This window comes from Nyctereutes procyonoides, unplaced genomic scaffold, assembly GCF_905146905.1.
Source record: "Nyctereutes procyonoides isolate TBG_1078 unplaced genomic scaffold, NYPRO_anot_genome, whole genome shotgun sequence".
In the NCBI taxonomy this organism is placed as follows: Eukaryota; Metazoa; Chordata; class Mammalia; order Carnivora; family Canidae; genus Nyctereutes; species Nyctereutes procyonoides.
In genome coordinates this window covers 18066705-18082577 of record NW_026575133.1, presented here as the reverse complement: position 1 = coordinate 18082577, position 15873 = coordinate 18066705, and the positions used below count along the sequence as shown (strand labels likewise).

Sequence of the window (15873 nt, the reverse complement as noted above, 5' to 3'; positions counted from 1 at the left end):
TCCCCTTCACACTGCACCCCTGCTAAACTTCGACTCTGTATTTGTCCAGGCTGTGTACTGCCCTGTGTATCCAGCTCAACTACTTTCTCTGAAAATGTCTTCCTCAGAAGACTTCAAGTTAAAACAGGGATCATCAATGAAAAATAATTCTAGGAAGTAAAACAAGCCCTATGACACCCATAAAATGTAATTCCTTCTAATATTCTTTATAGAATTCGATTCTTAAAATAATTTTATTTTTTTTTTGAATTTTTATTTATTTATAATAGTCACAGAGAGAGAGGCAGAGACACAGGCAGAGGGAGAAGCAGGCTCCATGCACCGGAAGCCGGATGTGGGATTCGATCCTGGGTCTCCAGGATCGCGCCCTGGGCCAAAGGCAGGCGCCAAACCGCTGCGCCACCCAGGGATCCCCGATTCTTAAAATAATTTTAATACAAGCATGCTTCGAAGGTTGACAAGAAGAGTATCATACCTCCAGAAAAAAATTAACCAAGTAGGGATTTTGTTTCAGCTTTGCACACACGATACAGAGAAACTGGATTTCTTCGTTTTCTGTAGGTGTTGCAAGGACTTCACCACAGAGTCGAATTAATTTCTGTTAAAAAATTTTAAAAATGTTTTTCAAGCTTAAGTTACTTTTTACACATATTGTAGTAGCCATCTGCTTGCCTTATGAGTATTTACTATTTTCAAATAATGCAAATATACCTTGCATTTTTCAGACAGAGCACTATTTATAATCATCCATTACAAGAGAGACTTACTAGTAACAAGTTTTTCAATACGTTACCCTAAAAAATTAATAAGTACACAATAAACTCCTTGAGATATCATAGAGATAAATTAAAGGAAAAACTAATGTTTCAAGTTTTAAGACAAAGATATATAGAGTATAAAATACAAAGTCATGCATACAAAAAACTCAAGTATTTGCTAATTTACATGTTATTTTTAGAATAATTTCCTTTATTTTAACTCTTAGAAAGATCACTTAAAATTATTTATATACTAAAAGAAATCAAACCAAATAATTTTTTGTACGGGGAACAAAAATACCTGCACTGGCCTGTGGACATTAATGTGTGGAAGCAGCGGCTGTTGGATTCTTCCCAGGAGTTTAGTGTAGAACACCAAAACCTGCTGTTTCATTCCTGGAGGACACTGGGCACATAAAAAAGGAAAAGCAAACAAGAAGAGAACAGATGATACAAACACACTTACTCAAAAGCTTAAAGAACAGGAACGTGAATGTATTTGCTGAACCTCAAATGTCAAGGCCATCAGCCAATTAATCAGTCTTTCAGAATAAAATTCACAATCAAATATTAATGACTGGTATTCTAGAAATAAAATTATATCTGGGATTATAATACCGCTTATGGAGCCACAGGCTGATGTAATGACACACAGCATGGTAATAGCACACTGCTGAAATCAGAGTTTGGTTCCAGCAACATCAAGCTGTTTGTATTCTAAATGCTAGGATAACATGAAACTACTATGGTTAACTCCATGGGCTAAAACAGAGGCAGAGTCTTGTTACCTCCACTAACAACAGGTAATCGATAACTTTCCATTACAGAGATGGAGGAGTAAACAAAACCTTCTAACATGTATATGTAAGTAAAGGGAATCCTCTGGTATAAAATGCTGAGATTTATTCTAACAATGCTGTTTTGCATTAGTTGCAAAATTATTTACATTACGATTACTATAAACAATGAATATTTAATAAAGAAGTTTTTGTAACATGCCAGCTGCTTTAAATCTTTACTGAAAACTAGGTAAACCTGATGATTACTTATATAGTGGGTTAACAGAGCACAAACTAACAAGGCTATGTGTTCTATCACTAAGCTGCTTATACTGCCTTGCAATTAAAATACAGTCACAAAATGAGCATTTTCACAGCATCATCATAGACATGCTATCCGGAAATGGTATAAACGATAATCTCATGTACAGTAATATTTTTTTAGATAGCAGATCCTCTACATTATTCAGATAAAACAATAATATTAAACAATCACCAGTATCAAAATTAATTTGCTAGTGGTACAATTATTAACTTTCACTCAAAGAGCAATTAATCAATTCAACTTAGTGTTGTACTGTCCCTCTCTTCACAGGACAGGGGAGTGGATGTCCTGCCTCAAAAATATAAATTGCATCAATTTAACTTAAAATGAATTGGAAGTATTAAAGACTTAGTTAAGAGGAAACTGTCCATAATACCACTATTCATAACTCTATCTGGTGTTTAAACATGTTGATTTTTTTTTCCAGTTTTATTTTCATGTAAATTATAGGAATTCACAGAACAGAATCTCAGATTTTGAGATTTGGAGGAGGCCCTTGGTGATCACCTATTTGATCCAAAGAGAAAGCAGATTAAGCAAAGGGACTTTGTAGATCATAGTACATTAGTGACAAAGCCAGGCACCACAAAGTTCTTCCCCTTCCCTTGCACTCCCACAGGCTTTGAAACTCGCCTTTATAAGTAATCTGAAAGTTTCCTGTGGCATATTTTTCATATCATAAATATCAGTTTTGCAAAGAGTTCCCAAGATTCACGAGGCCTCAAAACTTAACGTGGCTGCACTCAGTAGAGATAATGTCAGAATAACCAGTGACATTCTCTTTTAGGATTATGAAAAATAATTCCTATTTTCCTAACCCAATTTTCACTGGGTTCCTTCTCACATCCTTTGATTGTAAGTACATGTACCTGAGTGTATTTTCATAAATGTTTATACGGTGATTCTAAGCAGCCTAAGTACCAGTTGTTGTTTAGAGCCTTTGGGGGCTTTGCTAGCTCTCTGGAAAAATCACATCCACGCAGGCTGCACATTTTCTGTTTTACACAATCCTCACTTGAATCCCACCATGCTTAATACATACCTCTAAGATTAAATTTAGTACATGGTAGCTTCTTTATCTCTAAGACATTAATGCATGTATTACATGCCCAAGAACATAATGGGGATTAGGAACTTACGTCAGCTTTTCCTAAGGTATATAATGTTTCCAAGATCTTGTGATGAAGTAAATATTCCATACATGGCCCTGTCACTCCAAATTCTCGCTCACGTTCTTCTTGCAGCAAAATACCTAACATCTGGTCCAGATGAGAGGGAATATTTGTATCTGTCACTGGGGCTTTATCATCTAAATTAAAAAAAAAATACATCAAACATTCAAACCTTTTAAAACTGCCTACTTTGTACCTAAAGTACTCCTGATATTTCCCTGTTCCAATTCAAACTGAGAAAAAACTCAACTACACACTCAAGTGAAGTTTATGTTCATGGAATAATTATCTTTGCCAGGATTTAGGTGGTTCTTTTGCCATGTCCTTACTCAAAAATGGAATCAATATACTGAAATATATTCTATTAACTTTGTCCATGCATAATCAAAATAAGAACCACTTATATGGAAATAGCAACATGATCAAGAAAAATACACATAACATCAAAGTTTTGTAGGTACTTACAATTAAAAAATTTTTTTTTCAAATAGCCAGTTCAGAAGATCTGAACTTTTAGATCTGAATTTTAAGTCTCTTTATATAGAAACAGGTTCGCCTTAAACATTAAGCTGAATTAGGTAGGATATATAGAGAGGGCAGGTTCTGTTTCTGAATGCTCCTGAATCACAATGTAACACTGGAAGTCAGACCTCTTAGAGCTCCTAATTCATCTCCATCTGTGAAAACATGAGGAGCCCAAAGAAATACTTCTGACATCTCTCATTAACAGGCAGCTATTCCCAAAGGCAAAACTTCTTCTCAGGAGAATTCTTATTATGTACTATCGATTTTTTTTTAAGATACAAATTCATCGATACTTTTTCAAGTTCTTAGTTGAACTTGAAAAATCACATGGTTTTATCAACTTATCCATATTGTATGAGGGCTGAATTGCTCTTAACAATATGTGAAGTTTTACAGAATGTTTAAATACAAAATATACTTGGAAATGCCAAGTTCTTACTCATGTCTCTGTTGTCATTTACTTAGTACTTCCATAGTAGGTGCAACACAATCCTAGTTTGATTATGTTGCTTTGCCTGTGTGCATGTGTATGTATGTGTGCACACACCCACGAGCACACACACACAGTATGAATCATAACTCTAAGCCTATAGGGAAAACAATGGAAAGACAATGGTCACCCTTGTTTCCAAGGACGATACATGTACCAAATCTGATAGAGTATGTGGCAGGTACTAAGAACATGGAGCTGGGAGTTAGACAATTTGCATTCAAATTTTGGTTCTGTCACTTGTAACTGGATGACCTTGGTGAACTACTTAAGCCTCAGTCACCAACTCCTGTAAAATGGGGCTAATCTATACCAGTAAGTGTTGTAGTATGACTTTAATGAAACTATGGGTATGAAGCTTGGTGCCTTGACACATACTAAGAAGAAGTGTTAAGTTAGGATGTTTCATTTCATATTCTTCTAAAATGAATAGCCGGCCACTAATAGAAGATAATCTGCAAGTTTGCTTTAAATTTATTTTGTTTAATGTTTTCTCCCCTTTAATTACAGACTTTATATAAACATGCCAGGAAAGAATCCATGTTCAAGCATGGTTTGATTACAGTTATTAGAGGAGAAAAACGACCAGAAAGGCTTTGTAAATTGAGAGACAAATGAATTTTAAATGTGATTTGATAGGATTAAAATCCTAGCTCCCCCTTCACTCCTGAGCTATATGTAAGTCTCTCTGCCTCTCGTATGCCATACCTTATATCCCTTTGTCCTCCTTCTCGATCTTGCACTCCTACTCATCCTTCAAAACCCAGGCTATGGACTCTGCCTTCTGTTTCTCCCTGCTTTGTTCTCTGTGTCTCTCTCACATACACATTTGTCCCATCTTTTATTATAACATACATACTTGTTTCTCCTAAACTGCAAAAAAAACTCATTTAAAGCAAGAACTTAAAGCCTTTTCTTTGAAATGTTTCCTTAAAGCTATGGAGGAGTGAAAAATTCACAAGGGCTAAGAAGAGTCATTTGAAAAGGCAGTTTCTTTCAAAAAACTTTCCTATAGATCTGCTGTTTAAATACCTATATTAAGGTAGATATTATATTTTACATGGAAAGGTATACATACATTTTGCGTCTAGTTTTTACGTATTACACAAACATAAAGGATTTTTTTCTTTTAAGGAATTATAACCTAGGACCCCATCAGCTTCCCCAATCAGATGGCCTGAATACTCTATTTCAGGTGGTGCCAGACCTTGGCCTGTTGGATAAATCTGGCTTTGTCACCTGTTTTAAGTTGTATTGGAACAAAGGAACACTATTCTTTTACATATTGTCGATGGCTGGTTTGGCACTACAACAATACTGAGTAGCTGTAACACAGGCCAAAGAACCCACAAAGCCTAAAATATTAACTATCTGGCCCCTTACAGAAAGTTTGTCAATCTTTGACGTAATTTATTTCACAATCCCCCTTACTCTCCATCCTTCTTTTTCACTAGGAAAGATAGAAGCAACCAGAAAAGAACTCTTGAAGACTCTGTACCACATCCACCCTCTTCTTTCATGTATACTCATATACTCTACTTTCTACACCTTATTTTTACGGATGGACTGTCCACATGCCTATTAAGAGTAAGTCTTCACTTGTGCACTAGACCCCACCCCTTAGCCTATTTAAGGGTACTGCTCAGAAATTATCGCATCTAACTCTTGTCTACCTTTCTCTCTCTACTAGATCATCCCATCAAGGTACAAACTGCAATATCTTCCGTCTTTAAAAAAATAATAATAATAATACCCTCTCTTTGAGGGGCGCTTGGCTGCCTCAGACAGAAGAGCATAAGACACTTGATCTCAGGGCTGTGAGTTGGAGACCCATGTTAGGTGTAGAGATTAATTAAATAAATCAGTTAAACTGAATGAAAACACTCTCTTGATATCACATCTCCCCCAGGCTAACGCTCCACTTCTCACTCCCCTTTCCATTAACATAAGAGAGCAGTCCCTACATACTGCCTATACATGTTCTCTGCCCATTTTCTCTTAAACATACTCCAATCAGTCTTCCCTTTCTGCCTTGCCATTAAAACAGCTCTATCAAGTCCACTAATGAGCTCCATGCGGCTAAGTCCAAAGATCCTTTCCTAGTCTTCATTAGCTTGACATCAGCATCATTTGACATAATTAATCCTTCTCTCCTATCCTAGCTTCTAGGACACCATTTTCTCTTGGCTGTCTCCTATCCCACTAGCAAAAGTGGTTTCCTTTGCTATTGTTCTCATCATCCCAACCTGGACACTGGGCCCAAGTGTCCATTTCTGAACATCTTCTCTCTTCCATCTATCTTTACTCCCTAGAACATCTCATCCAGTCTCATGGCTTTAAATCCTACTTACATGTGATGACTTCATTTCATATCTCTGGTTTAGAACTCCACCTTAAATTCCAGATTCCTATTTCCAACTGTCTACTCAACATACCCAACTGGACACATAGTTGGCATCTCAGATTTAACATGTCCAAAATACTCTTATAAACCTGTTCCTCTTGTAGTCTCCCTGTCCTGGTGAGTGGCCTTTCTATTTTCCAACTGCCTAAGCCCAAAACTTTGGAATTTCCTTGACTCTGTCTCTCATACCTAACATCCAATCTGTCACAAAAACTTTCTGCAAAATACACCTAAAATACAATCACTTCTTACCAGTTCCACCAGACCAGTGCAATAAGCCCCTAATTGTAGCTTCACCTCTTCATCCCTCCAATCTAACTTTTTTTCACAGAAGCTAAAGTGGTCCCTTTAAAAAAGATTATGTTACCTGCTGTTCAAAACCCTCTAATGGCTTCCCACCTTAGAATAAGGGCTAAAGCCCTTATAATAGCTTACCAGGACTTTGTAACTGCACCTGGCTGCCATCTCATGTCAACTCCTCACACTTTTGTCCTTGTTCACGCTGCTCTAGCCAATCTTGCTTCCTTGCAGTTCCTAGAATATGCCAAGCATGCTGCATGCTCCAGCCGCAGGGTTTTTGCACTAGGTCCTCTTCCTGAAACCCCGCCCCCAGGCTTGTTTCCTCTCTCTTTCAGATTCCAACTGAGAAGTCTACTTGGGCATGAGGTTTTCCCTAACCTACGATAACCAATTGCCTCCTTCTCCCCATGTCTACACTTCTATCCCTTAGCCCGTTTCATTTCCCCCTTACCATTTGCCATCTGGGACACTATGTATATTTGTCCATTTATTGTTCGCTCCTCCATTGTCAACATATATTAGGACAGGGATTTTGTCTGTTTGATTTACTGTTCTATTGCCCAGTGCCTAGAACAATTCCTACAGATAGTAGGTGCTCAATAGACACATTTTTAAAATGAATCTAAAAGAGAAATTAAAAGTAAAATAACTTGTTTATAAATTTAAATATAACTCTGAAAATTAATTTGAAATATATTTTAGGATTTCATAAATTTTGTTTAATTAACATTAGCTTTGTTTCTTACCCGAAGTCTCTATGTAGTAATGGGTAATTGCCTTCCAGTGATAAACAAAATCTTCTTGTAAAGGAAGAGAAGGTGCAAGCTATACAAACACACACACACACACAAAAAGACCACAACGATTAAGAAAATGGCATTATACATTTCCCATAAAGTATAACTCTGTATTTGTCTATTAATAATATAAAAGCAGCATAAGCCTAAGGGATGAGCTTTAATTTCATTCTACATGTCAGATATCAAAGAGAAACCAAAGGAATTAAAATCAAGAAAGATTGAGAGGAAAAATGTTTATCAATATTATTATTAAACTACAAGGACTAGGAATTTTTTTCCTCCCCATACTAGTAACTACAAAAGGTTTCAAAAATAGTGTTAAATGAAAAAATGCAATATCCTATTTATATTATCAGTAAAATGAAATTATCAATAACCAGGGATCTTTGTACCTAGTACTTTGAAATCCAAAACAGTAAAAAGTTGCTATGTAATTAGTTACACGTCACCATTACGAAAACATAGACCAAAGTCAACCCTGTAATCTGATTAAAACTGTTTCCTACTTCCAGTGACATACAGATGCAAACCATTTCTTTTTTAAGCCTGGATTAGGCAGTGCATATTTTTAGCAAAATACCTATGTGAACAAGACACTACCAATTTAAATTCCACAAAGCCAAAAATGTTTTACATTTTAGCTTTCAAATTTACTTCAAAAATTTTAAGACCAAAATTATATGCCTTCAGCCATCTCATAGCAAACCTGCCAAGGATTTCAAATGTGTGTTAAATGAATAGAAAAAGACCTGGATACACCTTCCACAACACTGTCTTTTCTTTAAACAGAGTGAGAAAGAGAAAGAGAGCATGCTCTGCTGGTCCTACTATTGCTCATAAATTTTGGCCAGAAAGTTCTCAGTTGACCCAACTTACTTAAAAACAAACAGGTTTCTATTCTGATAACCTATAGCATGGCAAGGTCATCTTTCTTTTCCATATACTTCATCTAAACTGATGACTTGAGGGATCATGTTACTTCTGTACTTTTTCCTATTCCATTTTGATTTCTTGGTGTCCTCAGGCAGAGACCTCTAAGTTTGAAATCCTATCAAAACAATCTCAAAACTATTGGGCAAATTATAAACATTGGTCATAGACCCCTAAGCGTTTCAACCCAGAAGATGAAATGTCCTTAGAAAAGAAGTGAAACATTTCACAGCAACTGACAGCATTTTAACGCTAGTTCCTATGCTTGCCTGTGGGCGCCAACTCTGAATCGCAGAGTTGAGAGATTGTAAGTACCCACCTCATTTCCAAAGACAGTGCTGTGAAATTTTTAAAAAGGCTTTAGATTTTTAACAAAAGAGTTAAAACCTTTGGGATTACTATCCTTCAAAAAAGAAAAATTAACTATCTGGCAGAGAAATTATTTGGGAGACACGGAGAAAAAAAAATAGAAAGAAAATTAGGAAGTGTTACCTTGGGAAAATAATCTTCCTCAAACTTTTAGAGTGAAAAAATGTTTTAATCAGGAACTTGATTTTAAGATCGCCTTCAAAATATATATTATATATATATATATATATATATATATATATATATTAAAATCCTCTTGTTTTTTTTTTTGAACCTGGTTTTTTATATACCATCTTTATATAGCAAAATGTATTAACGACTGGGATAAACCGAAATGAAATTTGGTGTTTCAAAAAAAAGTACCTAGTTTCTTAAGTGTAACTGTTGTGATTTGTTAAATTTTTCTGAGGGCCATCTCCTTGGTATAGAAGGAATTAGAGCATTCTTGCTCCAGATTATTTTACCTCTGGGACTTAACTCCATTTCCAAGTTAGGTCACTAGATCAGAGGTCTTACAGGATTTGTGTTCGGACCTTTGCTGTTATAGTTCAAATCAAAGCAGGATGGTGTTGCTTACCTGTAAATACCTCTCTCCCAGGAGTTTGATTTAAATAAGAAACCTATTTAAGTAGACAGTGAGACAAACTGCTAACAACTTAGTTTAGTAATAACCTTGCTCAAACATGAATAAGTTTCCTTATTTATGTAAAACTTCCTACTAAAATTGTCTTTCATTACTAATTCTAACATGCAAATAACTTGTTTTATCATTGCATAAAATAAACATTTATTTAAAAATAAAAAAAGGAAGAGGTGTGTGAATCAGCATGAGGGGATTCTCACTTGAGTTTACCTTTTACGAAACAGATTGAATTTCTGAAAATTCACGCAATCACACTCCCAGCCAAAACTGGACATGAGTGCCTACCTGGGGCATGGCTTTCTCTGGGAAGCCTTGCCAGACTTCCTGCCGAGCATCCAGTTCTTCCCACAAACCGTTGCACCCTCTCCCAGCCTGCTCACTCTCTCCTAGCCCTTATCCCACATTTGTCATGGCTGGTCTCCTCCACTGGATTGTGTCATCTTTCTCCTCACCGAATTCTCTGCTGGTTTCCGACTCAGTGATGGCACAAAGTAAGCATTCAGTCATTTTTACCGAGTGAATAATCCATCCACACAGCAGTTGCTGTCATTTACTGAGGAGTTATGTGCCAGACACGGTGCTGCAAAGTTTTCACTTCCTATATAGTCTTAAATGATCTTACAATAAACTCCAATTTCCCCCAAACTCCTATTAAGATCCAAAGCCAGTTAACTGCTTCACCCAAGGGGAAACACTGCTTGTAACTAGCAACCCAGACTGTCTCTCCCAAAGGCCTACCACACAGAAGGACCTACAGCGGTAACTCAGAGAGCCAGCATCTGTCAGAGAAGCCCGATGTGCTCACTCTCACCTGTAACATGGACATTTCACACCCTCAGCTTCAAAATGCTTCTTCCTTCCAATTTCCCTCAGGTGCCTCCTATCTCCCTGGCCTCTTCCAAATCCAGCACAGGCCTCCCTTCTTTCTCCAAGCCCACTAATCCTAACTGTTTGTCCCCACAAAACTCACTGGCTGAACAATCAACCAAAAATTAGTATCAGTGGTTCACATTTATGAAGCACTTACTATGTACCAGGCACTGCACTAGGCACTTCACGTTACCTCATTTTAATTTTCACAATAATCCTATGAGATAGGTATATTTCCATTTTACAATGAGGATGTTGAAATGTACAAAGACTAACTTGTCCTGTGTAGAAGGGAGGGACAGAGGCAGGACTGACTCTGTTCTGGATGGTTCTAGAGGCTAGGCTGTACTCTTGTGCACTGTTTAATCTTTAACTTGTGTATTTGTTTGGTCTCCCAAATTAGGCTGTAAACCTTATGTTTCCTCTGCACCGTGCCATGCTTTCATGGTAGGCTCACAAACATTTGCTGAATGACTGAAGGACTAAAAGTTAGAGATCCCATCAAAAAAGAATACACTTGGGGCACCTGGGTGGTTCAGTGGTTGAGTATCTGCCTTTGGCTCAGGTGGTGATCGCGGGGTCCTGGGATCGAGTCCCGCACCAGGTTCCCTGCAGGGAGCCTGCTTCTCCCTCTACGTATGTCTCTGACTCTCTCATGAATAAATAAATAAAATCTTAAAAAAAAAATACACCTAAGAAAACACTATATATATGTTTGATTTGAGGTTTTAATTCCCAGGGCAGAATAGCTTTTAAAACACTGCCAGTCCCAACAATCAACAACTCTTAACTATGATTCAAAAAGAAGATTCAAATTCTGAAGGGTGACTTCCATTGAATTAAAGTAGATAAAACTTTCTTCCCCTATCCTCTTGGAATAAATCTGCCCTCAAAGGGTGAAACTGGCTGAAATTTAAAAAGAACCAGGCATATTACCTGGGACAGACTAGGCCCTCAATATTTAATTGTACTAAAGTGTTTTACTTGTATTGTGGAGAAACTGTGCTAACATGATCTAGTCCAACCTAGGAACTAACTACAAGATTTCACTCATGACATGTGGCAACAGGCTAACAAAATGGATTCATTCGCTGCAAAACTTACTGGCCAATCATTTTTTTCACTGAGGGAAGACTCATTTCTGAAAAGGGAAACAAGAGTTACATTACAGTTTTTGCTTTTGATCAAGGTATGAATTTCTCTCCTAAACTCAAAATGTAATCTATCAGCTTACTAACAACATGCTTTCAAATACTGATCTTGAAAATCTTATATATTTTGTCCTAGTACTAGTTAACAGAAAGTGAGAGAAACCGTTAATTAAATAAGGAAAACTCTACATGTAAATCACATTTAAATGAATATGTTTATCTGGCCAACCCTAAAAAAAAAACATTTGAAGATTTGAAGAAACCTATAAAGTAATAATATCAAAATGACTAAAAACAGCGACACTGGAAAAAGGTGATGTCAACACCAGCACATAGGATAATGTCCCACCTCTGAAAAATCCAGATAATAATGTTAATTGCATTACTATATCAGAAATGCTATTCGGGCACACAAAAGGCTACAGAGAAAAACTAATGAACTGCTGAATGGTAAAAGTAGTTTATAGAAGAAAATGCCAGGCGAATAAACAGAACTGAAAAACTAGGGATCCCTGGGTGGCGCAGCGGTTTGGCGCCTGCCTTTGGCCCAGGGTGCGATCCTGGAGACCCGGGATCGGATCCCACGTCGGGCTCCCGGTGCATGGAGCCTGCTTCTCCCTCTGCCTATGTCTCTGCCTCTCTCTCTCTCTCTCTCTGTGTGTGACTATCATAAATAAATAAAAAATAAAAAAAAATTAAAAAAAAGAACTGAAAAACTAGAAACCAATCTTAGGCTAGGCAAAAACATTCTTCAAATACCACAAGGACGGCTTATTTATCATTATGTATGAGTTCACTTCCAAGAGAGAAAGGAAAAAGTATGCCAAATTCTTTCAGATTTAACCTCCTTATCAAAGTAAACTGGGAGGTATCACAGCTGAAAACATGAACTCTAATCAAGTAAAAACATTAGTTTTCCAAACGCAACATATCAGTTACTAGGACCAGGTGAACAAAACCCACTCTTTAACTTTTTCTCACCTCAGCAAAGTAGAGAACCTGGATATGCCAGAGTCAATTCCTATGGACAATTTGGTAGATGCTAGCATACACAGTTATAAAAAGATAACGAGGACAGAAAACACGAGTCTCAGGACAAAAATGACTCTTTAGTGGGAGAGTATGAAAGCTGTCCTTCTTTTTCTCAGTACTTCTTTCTGTAAATATCAACCTGATAGGTAAAGGATGTAAATAACCTAATATATTTTTTTCCTAGTTATCTCCATATCAACCTGTACTCAATGTTAAAATGAAATGATTCTCAGTATTTTAAGTTAAAGAATAATATAAAATGTAAATGCCACTGTTTTTATAAATTTTGGTTCAATTCTTTTAACATAAAGATGCCGTAGACTATGTACAAGAAGGGAAAACTGTTGCCCTGAAGTCTAAAACTGTCATCTCCTTCACGTGTGATCCTGCTCTTCATTCATGAAAACCCTCTTTGATTTGATACACTTTTTCCTCAAGAACTTGGGCTGCGCTTAACACGATTTTTAAGCATTTCCCACATATCACTTAAAACAATTGTACTGAGGTTTTGTTTTCACACTTAATCTTAAAAATATCTTTTATTTTATCTGACCATGAAAATGGTTCTATGGCGGCTGGGGGGGGGGGGTGTTGTTGTTGTTGTTGTTGTTAAGTTGGGTGGATTTTAAGGTGCTATTCATATTCGCACAAGCTAAACATAGAGACATAGAGAATGACTCTTTTTTTTTTTTTTTTTAATTAGGAAAGTACTGGTTTCTTCCACAGGATGCATTTTCCAAGTTGGGCAACTCTCCCTGGGTAAAGAGAAACCACCAAAGGGCAGCAAAGTAGACCTCTATCTTAGGAAGGCAACAACAAGGGATTTTTTTTTTTTTTTTTTTTTTTAGTTTAGCGTGCTGGGGGGTCTGAACGGCCTTCTACGCGGGTGTGTAAGGTCCTCAAAGGAGAGCGTCCGGGAAGAGGGGGCAGGAAAGGAGACGGAGGGCCTGGGGGGTCGCGGCCCAGGCAGGGCTGGGGGGTCGCGGCCCAGGGCTGGGGGGTCATGACCCAGGCCTGGAGGGCCTCCCGGCAGCCGCGCAGACCCCGGAGCCCGCAGACCCCCGGACCCAGTCCCGCCGCCCGCCCTGGGGTCGCCGCCCGCCCCCGCCCCGCAAAGTCCCCACGGCCCCGAAGCAAGCCCGGGCCGCGGCTGCCGCCCCTTTTGTCCCGCTCCGCGCTGGCCGCCTTTCCCCGGGGCAGGTCCGCGGCCCCACCCGGGAGCCGGGCGACCCCGAGCCCCGCCCCGCCCCGCCCCGCCCGGGAGCCCGGTCGTGCCCGGGGCTGCGGCGAGCCAGGCCCGCCCCCGGGTGTCGCCCCCCCCCGCGGGAGGCCGGCCGCCCAGGCCCGGGGAGCGTAGGCCGCCGCCATCCCCGGCCTGCCGTGGGCCCGCCGCCCGCCCGCCGCCCGCCGCCCGCCGCCCGCCGCCCGCCGCCTTACCGCCTCCACGGCGTGCTGCAGGATGGAGGTGAACTTGGAGAACATCCTGTCCCGGGACTGCAGCAGCCTCTCCCGGGACGACCTGGAGAGCTCCTCGATCCGCCGCCGCCGCCCCTGCTGCGGCTGCCCGGGCCGCTCCAGAGTGAAGGCCGGTGCGCGCCGGGGACGAGCGGAGGGCCGAGGCGGGGCCCGGGCGCGGCGGCTGTCGGGGCGGGCGGCTCCGGCGGGCGGGCGGCTCCGGCGGGCGCTGGGGCGCGGCGGGCGGCGGGGACGCGGCGATCGGCGCCGCTGCTGCTGCTGCTGCTGCTGCTGCTGCTACGGCGGCTCCGGCGGCTCCGGCGGCTCCGGCTCGGACACGGTGGCAGCCCGGCCCGGGTTCCTTCCGCCCGCTCTGCCCGCCGCGGCCTGCAGGGGGCGCCGCCGCGGCCCGGGGAGGCCCCGACCGAGCCTGCCCAGCGGCGGGGCGGCGGGACGCGGCGGGGGCGGGACAGGCGCGGGGGGGGGGGGCGCGGGGGGCGCGGACCCGGACCCGACGGGCGCCCCCGCTCCGGCGTCCTCGGCTTGGGGGGATTCGGCCGACCCCCAGTTCCGTGTCTGCAGGGGGACTACGAGGCCGATTTTGTAGCGGAGCCCAGCCACGGCCGCGTGTGACCGAGCTCGGAAGTTTCTCCTCTAAGGGCGGATTTGGGAGACTGGTAAGGAACAGCTCCGTGTTCCCAAGGCAAAAAAATGGTCCGTGCATTTAGATACGGCGAATTAGAACAAAGCAGCTAATGTTGCTGAAATGGCTTTGCTGACTGCGAAATATTATTATTATTATTATTAATAGTCATTAAGTATTAAAACAGGAAGATCGGAACGGACAAATGGTGAGATGACTCAGTTCATAGTTTGCAACATGTTTGATAGGTGCAGGGCATCCAGTGCTGTATTTCCTTTCTTTCTTTTTTTTAAGATTTTATTTATGTATTCATGAGAAACAGAGAGAGAGAGAGAGAGGCAGAGACACAGGCAGAGGCAGAAGCAGGCCCCATGCAGGGAGCCCGACGTGGGACTCGATCCTGGGACTCCAGGGTTAAGCCCTGGGCCAAAGGCTGACGCTTAACCGCTGAGTCCCCCCCCCGCCCCCCACCGGGCTGCCCAGTGTTGTATTTTCTATTCTGTTTATCGAATGGAAAATAACTGAGGGAAACAACCTGAAGGGGTTCTGCTAAATGCATAGGACAGGTAAGTGGGGCTACAATGTAAGTGCTCGGGTGGAGGCTTTTTTTTTTTTTTTTGATTTTTATTTATTTATTTATGATAGTCACAGAGAGAGAGAGAGAGAGGCAGAGACATAGGCAGAGGGAGAAGCAGGCTCCATGCACCGGGAGCCCAACGTGGGACTCGATCCCGGGTCTCCAGGATCGCGCCCTGGGCCAAAGGCAGGCGCCAAACCGCTACGCCACCCAGGGATCCCCTGGAGGCTTCTTAAAAATACTGTGCAACAGTATTATTAGCCAGGCTTTGAAGAAGCACAATGCACGGTGGTGAATTTTAGGTTGGGTTGATACAAGTTAGGAAAATGTTCATGTCCTGGAGAACTTTGTGGGGGTTTTTTTGTTGGTTTTTTTTTTGCCGGTATTAGTATTTTATCTAAAGGACCGTTAAGTTCTTGATAAGGCGAGGGTGGAGTAAGTTTTGCATAACTGGTGATGGCGGTATGTATTTATCATTGAATTTGTTGAATAGGGAAAACAAAAAAAAGCAGAAAGGAACAGCAGTGTGCAGTGGTGTTAAGAGCCAGTCTCTGGAGGTGAGTAGCCTGAATTTAAACTCCTGCTTTGCCACTCACCATGGCAGGCTTTTTAATCTCTTTATGCTTTAGTTTCTTCATCTGCAAAATTGG

General features: G+C 40.9%; 1 protein-coding gene across 3 annotated transcripts in view; it reads right to left on the bottom strand.

Annotated features, from left to right (window-relative positions):
- FHIP2A (FHF complex subunit HOOK interacting protein 2A) overlaps positions 1-14209 on the bottom strand; it is a 31662-nt gene extending 17453 nt beyond the window's left edge. The window contains exons 1-5 of one of the 3 annotated variants that reach the window (XM_055346348.1): positions 13986-14209; positions 7500-7578; positions 3002-3171; positions 1060-1164; positions 476-598 (exon numbers count right to left, since the gene is read on the bottom strand). In XM_055346348.1, the coding sequence (XP_055202323.1) occupies positions 476-598; positions 1060-1164; positions 3002-3171; positions 7500-7578; positions 13986-14030 (522 nt within the window). In that variant the 5' untranslated portion in view covers positions 14031-14209. Of the gene's footprint in view, positions 1-475; positions 599-1059; positions 1165-3001; positions 3172-7204; positions 7376-7499; positions 7579-13985 lie in introns of those variants that run through there. The other 2 variants (XM_055346349.1, XM_055346350.1) reach the window with 2 other exon arrangements.
- Positions 14210-15873: the final 1664 nt, after the last annotated feature.